At 44.3% G+C, this 16194-nt stretch overlaps 1 protein-coding gene across 6 annotated transcripts in view; it reads left to right on the forward strand.

Moving 5' to 3' along the window:
• CPNE2 (copine 2) overlaps positions 1 to 6042 on the forward strand; it is an 85924-nt gene extending 79882 nt beyond the window's left edge. For all 6 annotated transcript variants that reach the window (XM_077288344.1, XM_077288343.1, XM_077288342.1 and 3 more), the window contains 2 exons: positions 2054 to 2290; positions 2823 to 6042. In XM_077288344.1, coding sequence (XP_077144459.1) covers positions 2054 to 2290; positions 2823 to 2930 — 345 coding nt within the window. In that variant the 3' untranslated portion in view covers positions 2931 to 6042. The remainder of the gene's footprint in view (positions 1 to 2053; positions 2291 to 2822) is intronic.
• The last annotated feature ends 10152 nt before the right edge of the window (positions 6043 to 16194 follow it).

Here is a 16194-nt window from a genome sequence, read left to right on the forward strand (position 1 = left end):
TGAATTCAGTGGCATACTCAATAACAGAACGTTTAGCCTGGCGTAAAGACAACAAAGCAGATTCAGCGGTTGCACAGCGATTAGGGTCATCAAACATTAATGCCATAGCGGCCAAGAAATTATCCAAGTCATTTAACCGTGGGTCACGAGACTCAATCATCGGATTCGCCCAGGCAAGTGCTCGTGAGGTCAGTAGCATTATTACACACAATACTTTGGATCTATCAGTAGGAAAACTGTCAGCATGCACATCAAAATATAGCATACATTGATTCACAAAGCCAGGAAATTTGTCGCGATCACCATTAAATCTGAATGGGGGCAACTTAGGTGGGCAAGCTTGTGGCAGTTGCCCAGAGGGAAAAGTCACTTGTGCAGCTATTTGCGTGCTTATGTCCTGAAAAGCCCGTCCATACTGGGACTCTATGCCAGCAAGTTTGTTTTCCTGGGCTGCCATGCGTTGCTCAAGTCCTGCAAAGTTTGTTGATTGTGTTCAAAGTTTCCAAACTTCTTTTGCAGACCTTCCACATCTTTCTGCAGTGATCTAATTATGGAAAACACCTGCTCTAATTTGCTTTCTGCAGTCATTGTTCCAGCAGTCTCCTTTTTTTTAGGCTAGAGTATCCTGTAATAATTATAGGGGATAACTCAGGAGACTCTTTGCGTGGAACAAGACAACTACAGGACACAGTTTTATAAGTGGTAAAGTCTATATTATCACACGGTGATTCAAACAGGTGCAGAGAGAAACTCAAGTCCACAACACTTGGTGCAAATAATAAACGCAGCTTAGCAGTCTATAGGAAACTTCAGAGGAAAATGCTTTCAAGCAGAAAGTCTATGAAGCAAAGTTATTCTTGAGGATACTTGACACGAATAAATCCTTGTCTTAGTCCAGGCACAGATAGATATGCTTATTAGGCAGTTCAAATCATATCTTTGCTCAACCAGGGAGGCCTGGTTAATAGTCTCAGGTTATGGCAAAGCAGAAACAGCTTACATGTCCAGCAAATGCAGATGGAAGTAAACACAAACAGCAGATGAAGGAGGATTACTGGAAACTTGTGTATGCAGCAGGAACTCAGAGCAGAGTAGCAGGATCACCACACAGGTTCACAGGAGCAGGTGTATAGCCAGGGAGTAATCAGAGGTCAGGAGCTGGATGTAAGGCAGAATACTCTAGCACAGACTGAAGGCTGGGGTGGAGTTTTATAGCAGGAAGACAGTGCACATGAGACCAAAGACGCCATCTTGGAAAAGGGCAGTAATGCACAAAAGGTAAAAAATGTTCAGAGTCCTGACAGTAGGGTGCATTATGTATTACCATTAGGATTGATGCGAATTAATTCATACATCCCATGCCATCGTTCTCGACGGTGCATGGGAGCTGGAATACCTCATCTTACCTGCCACCCAGCTCTCTTTTTGACTAGTCATCCTGGCACGACGTCACACGCATCATGTTTCGGCAATGATGTCATGCCAATCAAAAGAAGAGCCGCAGATGACGGCAGGTAAGAGGCGGCTCACACGCTCCTGTGCTGGCAGTCCAACCGAATGAGAACGGAGCTCTGAAATGCTCTGCTAGAATGGAGTAGTGGTTGAATGTGTTTCCCACCGCAGGTTGTCACCTATCCATAGAGTAATTGGGACAACCCATGTAAGCTCTATTCACACTGCGCAACATGCAGTTTTTTAAAACCTATTTTAGCCAAAAGCAGAAGTGGACTTGGCCTGAGCACAAGATGGAAATAGTTATTTATGGAAATAGTTGTGTTGTTGCACTGATCATAGAGGATCCGGGTACCAAAATTTCCTAGGGGAAAAGGGAGCCTATGGGAAAAGGGAGTCTATGGGAAAAGGGAGCCTGGGGGAAAAGGGAGCCTATAGGAAAAGGGAGCCTGGGGGAAAAAGCCTGGGGAAAAGGGGCCTAGGGGAAAAGGGGCTTAGAGGAAAGCAAGTCTTGGAGAAAAGGGGCCAAGGAAAGTCAGTACATAAACTGGGCTTGCTCCACTCACCACTTTCCCTTTTTTTTTTTTTTTTTCTCCATCAGCAATATTTTATCCTCCTCATTATAACAGACGGGGTCATCAGTGACATGGACGAAACCAGACACGCAATTGTCCAAGCATCTAAGCTGCCCATGTCCATTATAATCATTGGGGTAGGAAATGCAGACTTTTCCGCTATGGAGTTCCTTGATGGAGATAACAGAATGCTCCGCTCTTACACCGGGGAGGAGGCGTCCAGAGACATCGTGCAATTCGTACCTTTCCGGGAGTTTCGCAATGTAAGTCGTCTGTATCATGTTCATTGTGCAGGAGACACTTGGTGGAAGTAATATCTTATGTAGTCTACACAAGAGAAGAGAAATAAAGGCAAACTGCAAGACAAAAAAGACAAATCTTCATGCATTGCATGGCTCAAAAAATTGCTGATTTCTGTATTAGGTTGTTATCGACGCAACTAGCATCCAGTCCCCAGAATTTTATGGTGCTGTATACCTGACTGATCATTGGGTAGGATGATTTTGGCAACGCCTGCATCGTAGGGGTTTATATAGCATGAAGACCAACCATGAGCCAGTTCAGGGGGCGCTGCGAGGAGATGGGCTTGGCAAAGGTGTCTATGTTCCCAATGGGCAGTAAGAACGTGTACCAGTCTCCAAGAAACCAAAGTTGGATGGGGAGATTCTCTAGCTACAGGCCTAGGAGCGGAATATATCTGTACTTGTACATCCATCTTTAAGTGACCCCTGACACTCGGATAACATATTTCCCCCAAACTTGTTAACATCCTTTTTCTTCTTCTTCATTTTTCAGGCCCCTAAAGAAACACTGGCCAAAGCCGTTCTTGCCGAACTTCCGCAACAAGTGGTCGATTACTTCAAGAGCCACAATCTCCCACCCATCAAGTCCGAGGGTGTATAACTGTCCATATAGTAACTCCCCACGTGCCATAAAAAACCCCGGTGGGCCGCCCTTGTATAAAACCAGCAACCCTGAGGTGTACGATCGTTTTGATGGCGACGCTTAAGACAATGACATTGGTTTCTGTTATTAAAGCCATTGTTTAATTTTCTAAGGCCGGAGACTGCACTGAGATCTGGTCCTGGATTGCTGCTATCGTGTCCTGGTCATCCTGGAAACGTCCATTAAATCATATGGCATTTCTAGTTGTCAGGGAGGACTCCTGCCGAACAAGACGTACAATAATGCACCTGTTTAGTGATAAAGGACAATTGAGGAACACATGGCGCTGATATTTGGAGTTGAAGCTGGGTCGTAGATTACAATATGTTACTAGTGCAACTGGTATCTTGTAACCCAGGGCTTGGGATACCATGATTCCCGCCGCAGGTAAAGAGCCACAGACAGACGTCAGCAGATCTGGGGTCCGCACAAAGAGCCAGACATTTATTAGATGAAAATGTGACTCCTCAGCGGTTCTTCCCGAGCGCTCAGTGGTTGGCTGTATACTATAAGGGTATGTGCACACGTTGCGGATTCTACTGCGGATTTTTCCGCAGCGGATTTGGAAAATCCACAGTGCAAAACCACTGCGGTTTTCACTGCGGATTTTATCGCGGTTTCTTCTGCAGATTCCACTTTCCTATTGGTGCATGTTGAAAACCGCTGCGGAATCCCGGGAAGAATTGACATGCTGCGGAAAATAATCCGCTGCGTTTCCGCGCGGATTTTTCCGCAGCATGTGCACAGCGTTTTTTTTTTCCCATAGGTTTACATGGTACTGTAAACTTTGGGGAAACTGCTGCTCATCCGCAGCGCCAAATCCGCTGCGGATCCGCAGCAAAATATTAAGTATTAAATTAAAAGTATTAAATTTGTCATACTCGGCAGCATGTCGTCCTGTGTAAATGTGCTGCCGATTAACGATGATATTCAATGCGCACAACAAATATTGAACATGCCAGTAATCGATTGCCATTCAACATGCATGTAGTTGATTTGTGGCATGTCTGCGGTGGTCTCGTAAATTGGTTGTTTACACACCGCGGTTACAAACCACAACAGCCTTCTGCCGCTGCATGTTTTCCTCACAATTATTTAATCCTCCAGCGAAACAACAGTTTTCCTTCAATAAGAAGTGGATGTGTTGAAAGGCAAGTCTGGTGTGGTTTTCAGCCACAGCATAACTGCTACATCTGAACGCAGCCTTAGATTTGTTTCCAATTTCCGAGTTCAGACTCTTGCATTGATTGAAATCCTTCATTCTCAAGAACAAGAGGTTTCTTAATTCTATAGTTTATCGTTGCCTAGGTTACAGGCCTCCGTTGCAGTCTATAAGAAGTGGACAGGTTCTTAGTCAAGGAGTTTGCAGCTGGATCCGGCTATCTTCGGTGCCCCTGCGCTCCTCCAACCATGCCTTTGGTTCGAACTGTCAATCATCAGGAGCACACTGTCTCCCGACAAGCAGGTAGCTGGGAAGCAGGGGAGTGGTGTGCTCCTGAAGACCAAAATTGGTTCCCATAGTAATAGTAGGAGCCCGGGACCACACAAGTCTAAGCTGATGGACCCCACTTTTCGGATTTATCCTGTCCTATTTATATATTGGACTTTACGTGTAAATATAAAGGGAGAGTCGGTGGATGTGCCGATGTGAGTGCACCTGATTGAAAGCTACTAGTAGAGCTCAAGAAGCCTGTGAGGGTAGTAAAGGTATAAAAAGATATATATGTGTGTGTGTGTGTGTGTATATATATATATATATATATATATATATATATATATATATATAATATTTTATGTATATTGCATATATTACTGATCCTTCTGTGTGTATCTTACAGCTTAAAGGGGTTAGTCTTCTCCAAACTCGCCCTGTCCAAATGCCTTATTAGGTTTATGGGTGTGTAGTGGAGGTACTCCCAGTTGGGAGTCCCTCTATTAGCTGGAGCACAGAGGGGCTACAAGTTTGGCGGACAGTATTAAGGAAGGTTCGGACTATGCAGATTTGCTGTGTTTTTGTGAACTGCGAATACATTCCTGTACACGTGGATGCACAGATAAACGAGCACGCTGTGGATTTTCGCCTGCATTAGTGGTTGGAGATTTATATGTCCCGTGGTTACAACACCTTTAAGTGTCCGGATTCTACAATGCAAACTGCATACAGTATGAAAGAAATCTTAGACCTGATGAGGCAGGTGTGTTTACTATAAAAATGCATCCCGGAATGTTTATATTAAAAAATTTAACCTCCCGCAATATCAAAATGAGCGGAGTTAGAGAAATGCTCTATTTAAATGGGTGGACAATTTTTTTTTTTTTTTTTTTTTTTTTAATGAGGTTAAAAAGATACATAATTTGACATGGATTTTCATAACAAGTACACCAGCCTCAGCAGGTCTAAGAAATCTACTATAAAATGTAGTGACAGATCAGCTTATGCTCGGCAGCTATAATTCCAGCAAGTATTGGGGATTTCTCCTTTAGCAATGGACCCATAGACTATCATAGGTACGAGTGCTACCAGTGAAAACCACAGACGACCAAATGATGGTGCGCGCGAGCCCTAAGCCCGTTTACACACCTCCGAAATTCTCAGTACAGGGGTGCCGCAATGTCTGCCGGACAGTGGCCTCCTGACCCAAATTCAACAGACTGTTGAAGCTCAAGTCCAAGATTGGCCAACCTAAGACTTGTCGAACTACAAATCTCAGAAGATCTCCGAGAACGTACAGTGCTTTTCACCTTGAGATGGATGTTTGCCGATATTATATATATATATATATATATATATATATATATATATATATACATACTTGTATATTTATTTTGTATATAGTCCTGTGACAATCGACAAGAACGTCTCCCAATAGACGGTAATAAGACAGCGCCAGAAAATGGAGCAAGAGCGCCTCCTCCTGGTGGAGCAGTGGTTGTGCCTATTGTACTTTGCCATCTCATGAAGCTTAGCGTACTGTTAATGTCATTCTCCTCCGTCCCTGTGTTTTTGTATTACAATACATTGCCGATCTGATGCCAGCGCCGAATAAATGCTTACAATATATCATTTTAATACACGAAGCTTTGTTCCTTATTTAATGACGTAGTGATGGCAATGGATGTTCCTGCAGTTGTATTCTCCAGGTATAGTTCTGCTGATGCACCTCCATCCATCAGAGCACATATTCTACTGACTTCTATTCTTAACCTCTCTGGAGATCCTTCTTAAAGGTAAGTTCACACAAATGAATTTTCGATCCCAGCACTGCAAAGCAACAATGCTACCAACTGAGCCACCCCAACCAGCACGGTACAAGCAAGTCACAATAAGTTGTCAGACTGGCTTAGATTTTTTGTGACTTGCTTGCTGCCGTACTTTTCGGCATGCAATTTGACTTCATTCGCTTTCATTATGCTCTGATGTAGCAGCAGCATAAAGCCATCTTTGGTGGCATTGCCTGCGGGTAAAGTCGCCACCTAACCTAAGAGGGTCTTTTTCCCCTAGAGGTAATCCAAGTCTGACTTTCATTTGTTCATTTTCATTGATCTTTTATTTATTATTACTTTTGTCAGATTCAAGTTATTTCTGTGACCATTGTGTGTTTTCTGTTATTAAACGAAGGGTACCAACAATTTTGACCACGTGTGTATGTGTCAGGTCCAGATCAATATCTGGTGTAGCACCTAGAATTATAGCCTCCTACATGTTAAATGTTAACTAGATTCTGTAGACCAGTACAATTTATGGTGATACCAAATTCTTATTATTTTTATGTTTTCCCACTTTTACACAATAACGTCCTCTTTTTATTTAACTACATCGTGCATTGGTGTCGCCATATCCTGCAAGCCATAACATATATACAGTACACACAGACACACTGCTGAAAAAATAAAGGAAGCACTAAAATACCATATCTGAGATATGCCTTAAAACAAGGAAATGATGCTCAGTAGTGTGTGTGTGGCCTCCACGTGCCTGTATGATCTCCATACAATGCCTGGACATGTTCCTGATGAGCCGATGGATGTTCTCCGGAGGGATCTTTTCTTAGACCTGGACTAAAGCATCAATCAACTCCTGGACAGTCTGTGGTGCAACGTCGCATTGATGGATGGAATGAGACATGATGTCCCAGATGTGCTAGATCGGATTCAGGTCTGGGGAACGGGCAGGCCAGTCCATAGCTTCAATACCTTTATCATGCAGAAACTGCTGCCACACTTCAGCCACATGAGGTCTGGCATTGTCCTGCATTAGGAGGAACCCAGGGCCAACCGCACCAGCATATAGTCTCACAAGGGGTCTGAGGATCTCATCTCGGTACCTAATGGCAGTCAGGCTACCTCTGTGGAGCACATGGAGGGCTGTGCAGCCCTACAAAGAAATGCCACCCCACACCATTACTGACCCACTGCCAAAGTGGTCATGCTGAAGGATGTTGCAGGCAGATCGCTCTCCACGGCGTCTCTGGACTGTCATGTCTGTCACATGTGCTCAGTGTGAACCTGCTCTCATCCGTGAAGAGCACAGGGCGCCAGTGTCGAATCTGGCAATCTTAGTGTGCTGTGGCAAATGCCAATCGCCCTGTAAGCACAACATCCACTTGTGGAAGTAAGTTCCTCATACCACCCTCATGAAGTCTGTTTCTGACAGTTTGAGCAGATACATGGATGTTAGTGGCCTATTGGAGATCCTGCTGCTGGGTTGTTGCCATCCTACGGACCCTTCCATGTCTCCTGGTGTACTGACCTGTCTCCTGGTATCTGTGCCATGCTGTAGACACTCTGATCACAGACACAGCTACCCTTCTTGCCACAGCCTGCATTGATGTGCCATCCTGGATGAGTTGCACTACCTGAGCAATTTCTGTGGGTTGCAGACAATGCCTCGTGCTACTGTGCATTACCTCTAGGGGTGAGAGCAATGACAAAATGCAAAGGTGACCAAAACAACAGCCAAAAAGATGAGAACACGGAAATGGTCTGTGGTCACCCCCTGCAGAATCACTCGTTTACAGGGGATGTCTTGCTAATTGCCCATCATTTCTACCTGTTGTCTGTTCCATTTGCACAACAGCAGGTGAGCTTGGTTTACACTCAGTGATGCTTCATAACTGGACAGTTTGATTTCACAGAAGTGTGATTGGCTTGGAGTTACATTGTGTTGTGTGTTCCCTTTATTTTATTTTTTTTTTAGCAGTGTGTGTGTATATATATATATATATATATATATATATATATATATATATATGTGTATGTATATATATATATATATATATATATATATATATTTTTTTTTTTTTTCTGTCCTTGGAGCTGTATGAGGACTTGTTTCTTGCGATTTTTTTGATTTCATTGTAAGGCCATGTGCACACGCAGCGGTTTTGATAAATCCGCAGTGCAAAACCGCTGCGTTTTTTCCTGCGGATTTATCGCAGTTTTTATTGCGGATTCCACTGCGGGTTTTCACCTGCAGTTTTCTATTGGAGCAGGTGTAAACTTGCAGCGGAATCCACACAAAGAATTGACATGCTGCGGAATGTAAACCGCTGCGTTTCCGCGCGTTTTTTTCCGCAGCATGTGCACTGCGGATTTCGTTTCCCATAGGTTTACATTATACTGTAAACTCATGGGAAACCGCTGCGGATCCGCAGCGTGTGCACATACCCTTAGACTTCCAGTGATCGGGTAGCAAAGTTGGGTTGTGAAGAGCTGACAAATGAGCCCCTCCTGCTAATAACTTAGATGCTGCTGCCAGTACCAGGGGTTTGGGGGAAGGGGCAAAACTTCTGAGTGGGCCCCTAACTAGGTAACCCAAATTACAAATATGGTGGCGCAGCCTAATAGTGGGTATAGAGGAACCTCAGCAGATGACCACACTGTTACTAATAAAAATCTCTATACAAAGACCAACCCTGATATTACCGCCACATAGTGGTAGATACCAGTGCTTCAGAACATGTGTGCTCCTTTGACAGTCACAATAACCAGAGTGCCCCTATAACAATAAGTGCCCACATAACATTTCATAATGTCCCGAGTCCCCCCTGTACAGCTCCCCTCTATACAGTATAACGCCCCCACACAGTATACTGACCCCTTAGTAGCCCTCAAACTGATGGCCCCCACACTGTATGATGGCGTCCACACTGTACAAAGGCCCCACATTAGCTTCTACACTGTACGATGGCCCTCACAGTAGTCCCCACACTGTATGATAGCCCCCACACTGTACAAAGGCCCTACATTAGCTCCCACACTGTATGATAGCCCCCTTAGTAGCCCACACTATGTATGATGGCATCCCCTTAATAGCCCTCACTATTTATGGGGACCGCCTTAGCAGCCCCCACTATTTTTGAAGGGTCCCCACACATTATGGTCATAACACAATTGTAAAAGAAAAAAAATAAACATCATATACGTACCTCACCCCAGCACCAGACAACGGCAGGTCCTGGGCTGACGAATGTCATAGCTGTCATAAATAATAAATACATTTAGTTGTCATAAATAAAGCAATCTTATATAAACATATAGATGTTGGATATGTAGATGTCCTATAGATATATAAAGTCACAAGCCCCCCTATATATTATAAACTTGCCTTTCACGTGGCACTAAAGGGTGTTTAGCCTTAACCGAATAAACAAATAATTTGATCATTTTTGATAACCAACCCAGGTAAAGCAGATAGCTGAAGGCTTATAATATTAGGCTGGGAAGTTCCTTCATTAGGCCGGCCTCACACTAGCGAGTTTTACGGACGTATGAGCGCATAAACTACGTCCGTAAAATTCGCATTACACACGGCCCAATGATTTCCTATGTCCCAGCTCCTATCTGCCGTATATTACGCATCCGTAATATACAGTCTTGTACGGCCGTAGAAAATCACAGCATGCTGCGTTTGTCACCGTATTGCGCAAAAAAATCGCCAATGAAAGTCTATGGGGGCGAGAAAAATACGGATTCCACACGGACCAGCAGTGTGACTTGCGAGAAATACGCAGCGGTGTTAGTGAAAAGTCGGTAATTCAATTGCCGGCTTTTCATTTCTCCTTCACAAACCCGACATGAAATGAGACATGGTTTACATACAGTAAACCAGTGATTTTCAACCAGTGTTCCGCGGCACACATGGTTGGGTGTGCCGCGGGGAAAGTTCCCCAAACTATGGTGCCCCCTTTGTTTTGTTCCCCGGCAATGCGCAGCGATGCGCAGTCAAGGAATAACACATGCGCAAGCTTTGAACGCTCGCGCGACTTAATGACGTCACCGAGGCCGGCGCGTCATCCTGAGAGCGGAGAGACTCTCGCATTTGCCCGCCGCCAAGGTAATGCCCGCCAATAATGCTGTGTATAATCATTAAGTCCACAACAGCTCATTAACAGTTAATCAGCTGTTGCTGACTATATGACCTTTTGCCTGAGTATATGAACTGTTGGCAGAATACGCAGCATATGAGCTGGTACTTTTAGTACCTGGCAGAGGTCCTTTAAGTGTGGCAGATAATGTAATACTCTTCTATTTTAGTGTGTGGCTGCGCACACTATCTCAGCAGTGATGGAGAAGTATTTGAGAATGGAAAAGGCAAATGCCGAACAGGACCCTGGACACAATTCTAACCCAGATGAAGGCCCTAGTATGAGAGGTCGACAAAAGAAAAAAGACAAGACGGTGAGCTCAAGGCAATACAGTGAAAGCTATCTTTCATTTGGATTTACTTTCACTGGGGATGCGACAGCACCAACACCACTGTGCTTGGTGTGTGGTGAGAAGCTATCCAATAGCGCCATGGTGCCAAGCAAGCTTAAACGCCATCTCCAAACGAAACACCCTTCCGTTCAAAACAAGCCGATGGAGTATTTTGTACGCGTACGTACAAACAATGAGAAAGGGGCAACTTTTTTGAGAAAAAGCACAAAGGTAAATGAGACAGCCCTCAAAGCTAGCTACATTGTTGCTGAACTCATAGCTAAATCAAAAAAGTCACACACTGTGGCAGAAACATTAATACTGCCAGCTTGTAAAGCTATTGTAAATGAGATGCTTGGCCCTGACGCAGCCAAAGAGATAGCTAAAGTGCCTCTCTCTGATAACACAATTGCCAGACGGATTGATGACATGTCTGCGGACATTGAAACAGTTGTTTTGGAAAAGGTGCGGATCAGTACGAAATTTGCCTTGCAACTTGATGAGTCGACGGATATCAGTGGACATTGTCAGCTGTTGGCCAATGTGCGTTTTGTGGATGGAGAAGCCATTAGAGAAAACTTCCTATTTTGCAAGGCACTGCCAGAAAAATCAACAGGAGAGGTAATATTCCAGGTCACATCGGAATATCTTGATAAAAGTGGGCTTACATGGGAAAACTGCACAGGTGTCTGCACTGATGGAGCCGCAGCCATGGTCGGGCGCATCAAAGGCTTTGTAAGTAGGGTTAAAGAAAGAAACCCAGATGTTCTTGTTACCCACTGTTTCTTGCACCGTGAGGCCCTCGTTGCAAAGACCTTACCAGCAGATCTAGCTCCCGTGTTGGATGATGTTGTGCGCATAGTGAACTTTGTGAAGACGCGACCTTTGAGATGTCGCTTATTTGCGTCTTTGTGTACAGAAATGGGAGCGGAACATAAAATCTTATTGCTCCACACGGAGGTCAGGTGGCTGTCACGCGGCAAAGTGCTGGCCCGTGTGTATGAGTTGCGAGAGGAACTTAAAATATTTCTGACAAACGAGAGGTCCGATTATTCAAAGCTGCTTGCAAGTGATGAGTGGTGTGCAAAGCTGGCATACCTGGCTGATATATTTCAATATCTGAATGAACTAAACACACGGATGCAAGGCCGAAATGAAAACCTGCTTACAAGCACTGATAAAATGAACGGATTCCGTTTAAAGTTGCAGCTCTGGCAGCAACATGTGCAGGGTGGCAACCTTCAGATGTTCCCGCTCACCGAGAAACTGCATGATGACAATACTGCTGCAATGTGCGAGGTGATTGGCAGACATTTGAAAACTCTTGAGGAGAAGTTATCATTTTATTTCTCTTCAACCTTCACAGAATGCCTTGACTGGGTTAGGGACCCATACAGCTCATTATCCGTTGCTGGAAAGGACATGACTTTAAAGGAGCAAGAGGAACTCGAGGAACTCATTGAACTGAAGCAAGATCGCGGTTTAAAGCTAAAGTTTGCTGATCTTCCTTTGGACAGTTTTTGGTTATCTGTTGCCAAGGAGTTCCCCATTCTGGCCAACAAAGCTATTTTGACATTGCTCCCATTTTTGACCACATATCTATGTGAGCTGGGCTTCTCAAGCTTGACTGCGATAAAAACTAAAAACAGGGAGAGACTGAGAACTGTTGAGGAAGAGCTTCGTGTGTGTCTTTCCACCATTCCTGCCAGGATATCCCTTTTGTGTTTATCGAAACAGGCCCAGGTTTCACACTGAGTGAGTATAAATACATTTAGAATCTATATTATTAACTATATGTAGAATATGTACTGTTTTAGTGTCATTTTGTGCCATTTTGGTTGGTGGTGTGCCCCGGGATTTTTTAAGTATAAAAAGTGTGCCGCGGCTCAAAAAAGGTTGAAAATCACTGCAGTAAACCATCTCATATCCCCTTTTTTTTTTTTTGCATATTCCACACTACTAATGTTAGTAGTGTGTATGTGCAAAATGTGGGCGCTGTAGCTGCTAAAATAAAGGGTTAAATGGTGGAAAAAATTGGCGTGGGCTCCCGCGCAATTTTCTCCGCCAGAGTGGTAAAGCCAGTGACTGAGGGCAGATATTAATAGCCAGGAGAGGGTCCATGGTTATTGGCCCCCCCCTGGCTACAAACATCTGCCCCCAGCCACCCCAGAAGAGGCATATCTGGAAGATGCGCCTATTCTGGCACTTGGCCACTCTCTTCCCACTCCCTGTAGCGGTGGGATATGGGGTAATGAAGGGTTAATGCCACCTTGCTATTGTAAGGTGACATTAAGCCAGATTAATAATGGAGAGGCGTCAATTATGACACCTATCCATTATTAATCCAATTGTCTGAAAGGGTTAAAAAACACACACACACATTATTAAAAAGTATTTTAATGAAATAAACACACCGGTTGTTTTAATATTTTATTGCTCTCTCAATCCAGCAGAACACCCTCGCTTGGCAAAATAATAAACCCACAATATACATACCTTCGGATGACCTGTCACGTCCCACGAGGTAATCCATCTGAAGGGGTTAACTCAATTTACAGGCAGGAGCTGCGCTAAAACACTCGCTCGTGCCTGTAACCCCCGGGGAATGAATGAAAGCTGAGTGATCTGTACTTACATTGAGTTGCGTTGAGGCGCCCTCTGGTGGATGAACTCATATGAACTCGAGCGTGGGAACTTTTCCAAGGCTCCAGTTCATGAGAACATCCACCAGAGGGCGCCTCACCGCAACTCAATGTAAGTACAGATCACCCAGCTTTCATTCATTCCCTGGGGGTTACAGGTACGAGCGAGTGCTTTAGCGCAGCTCCTGCCTGTAAATTGAGTTAACCCCTTCAGATGGATTACCTCGTGGGACGTGACAGGTCATCCGAAGGTATGTATATTGTGGGTTTATTATTTTGCCAAGCGAGGGTGTTCTGCTGGATTGAGAGAGCAATAAAATATTAAAACAACCGGTGTGTTTATTTCATTAAAATACTTTTTAATAATGTGTGTGTGTTTTTTAACCCTTTCAGACAATTGGATTAATAATGGATAGGTGTCATAATTGACGCCTCTCCATTATTAATCTGGCTTAATGTCACCTTACAATAGCAAGGTGGCATTAACCCTTCATTACCCCATATCCCACCGCTACAGGGAGTGGGAAGAGAGTGGCCAAGTGCCAGAATAGGCGCATCTTCCAGATGTGCCTTTTCTGGGGTGGCTGGGGGCAGATGTTTGTAGCCAGGAGGGGCCAATAACCATGGACCCTCTCCTGGCTATTAATATCTGCCCTCAGGCACTGGCTTTACCATTCTGGCGGAGAAAATTGCGCGGGAGCCCACGCCAATTTTTTCCGCCATTTAACCCTTTATTTTAGCAGCTACAGCGCCCAAATTTTGCACATACACACTAACATTAGTAGTGTGGAATATGCCAAAAAAAGGGGATATGAGATGGTTTACTGTATGTAAACCATGTCTCATATCCTGTCGGGTTTGGGAAGGAGAAATGAAAAGCCGGCAATTGAATTACCGGCTTCTCTGATATCTCGCGCTGAATTAAATATAAATACAGAATATATATATATGTGTCTCAATGACATATATATATATATATATATATATATATATACACTGTTTTCCCGAACATTTGAGCACATAAATCCATTAGATGTCGGTTTTGCAAGCCTGCGAGAAAATATCGCAGTACGGATGCCATACGGATTACATACGGAGGATGCCATGCGCAAAATACGCTGACACACCCTGCCTACGGATGACATATGGACCACTATTTTGGGGACATTTCTGCGTATTACGGCCTTAAAAAACGGACCGTATTTTTATACGCTGAGTGTGAGGCCGGCCTTATTGGGCCCTTCCCAGCCTAAAAATACCAGCCCACAGCTGCTCCAGACATGGCGCATCTCTTGTGGTGCTTCACCTTGACTCTTCCTGATTGCCCTGGTGCGGTTGCAATAGGGGTAATGGTAGTTTGGGGTTGATGACAGCTGTGAATTGTCTAAAAACACAGCTGCCATCAACCCCTGAGGTTAGAAATGGATAGGTGTCTATCAAACACTCCCATTACTAACTCGGTAAGTAAAAAAACGGACAAAAATATTTTATTTTAAAAACACAAAAAAATTATTTCCTTGGTTTACCAATTTATTAAGAAGAAAAAAAGCAAAACAATGCAGGTCCGAAGTAGTCCACACATGTAAACCGGAAAGACGTAAAAAGAGAACACTAAAAACAAGACACTGTCTCTTGTTCACCAGTTTATTAGCTGAGTTCCCACGACGTTCCCGGATTCTGACAATCAACTGCTACGAAGCTTCGTTCTGAGGCTCCATAGGCTTTGAGCAGCAGCCTAACAACCGGGCTTGATGACAGATGTGTTTTGAGACAATTCACAGCTGACTTTAACCCCAGAATCCCATTACCCTGATTGCTAACGCACCCGGCCAACCAGGAAGAGACGGGCAAAGCGCCAGAATTGTCGAGTCTCATAATGGTTCACTTCTGGGGTGGCTGCAGGCTGCTATTTTTAGGCTGTGAAGGGCCCAATAATGATGGACCTTCCCAGCCTGATAATATCAGCCTCAGCTGTCTGCTTTACCTTTGCTGGTTATCAAAATAAAGGGGACCTCACTTCATTTTCTTTAATTTAATATATTAAGCTCTTCACCAACTTAGATGTATAGTTACGTCTAAGGTGGCCTCCCCATTTGCTGCTGGCTCCGGTCAATGAACCCGCAACTTTTTCGACACATGGATGAGCAGGGACTCATAGATTAACCCCTTCCTGACCTCGGACGGGATAGTACGTCCGATGTCAGCTCCCCTGCTTTGATGCAGGGCTCCGCGGTGAGCCCGCATCAAAGCCGGGATATGTCAGCTGTTTTGAACAGCTGACATGTGCCCGCAATAGCGGCGGGTGAAATCGCGATTCACCCGCCGCTATTAACTAGTTAAATGCCGCTGTCAAACGCAGACAGCGGCATTTAACTACCGCATCCGGCTTGGCGGCCGGAAATTACGTCATCGCCGACCCCGTCACATGATCAGGGGTTGGCGATGTGTCAGGACAGTAACCATAGAGGTCCTTGAGACCTCTATGGTTACTGATCGCCGGTAGCTGTGAGCGCCACCCTGTGGTCGGCGCTCACAGCACACCTGCAATTCTGCTGCATAGCAGCGAACGTGAGATCGCTGCTATGTAGCAGAGGCGATCGGGTTGTGCCTGCTTCTAGCCTCCTATGGAGGCTATAGAAGCATAGCAAAAGTAACAAAAAAAGGAAAAAAAAATGTGAAAAAAATGAAAAAAAATATAAAAGTTTAAATCACCCCCCTTTCGCCCCAATCAAAATAAATCAATTAAAAAAAAATCAAATCTACACATATTTGGTATCGCCGTGTTCAGAATCGCCCGATCTATCAATAAAAAAAAAGCATTAACCTGATCGCTAAATGGCGTAGCGGGAAAAAAATTCGAAACGCCAGAATTACGTTTTTTT

Source organism: Ranitomeya variabilis, chromosome 2 (genome assembly GCF_051348905.1).
Source record: "Ranitomeya variabilis isolate aRanVar5 chromosome 2, aRanVar5.hap1, whole genome shotgun sequence".
Classification (NCBI taxonomy): Eukaryota; Metazoa; Chordata; class Amphibia; order Anura; family Dendrobatidae; genus Ranitomeya; species Ranitomeya variabilis.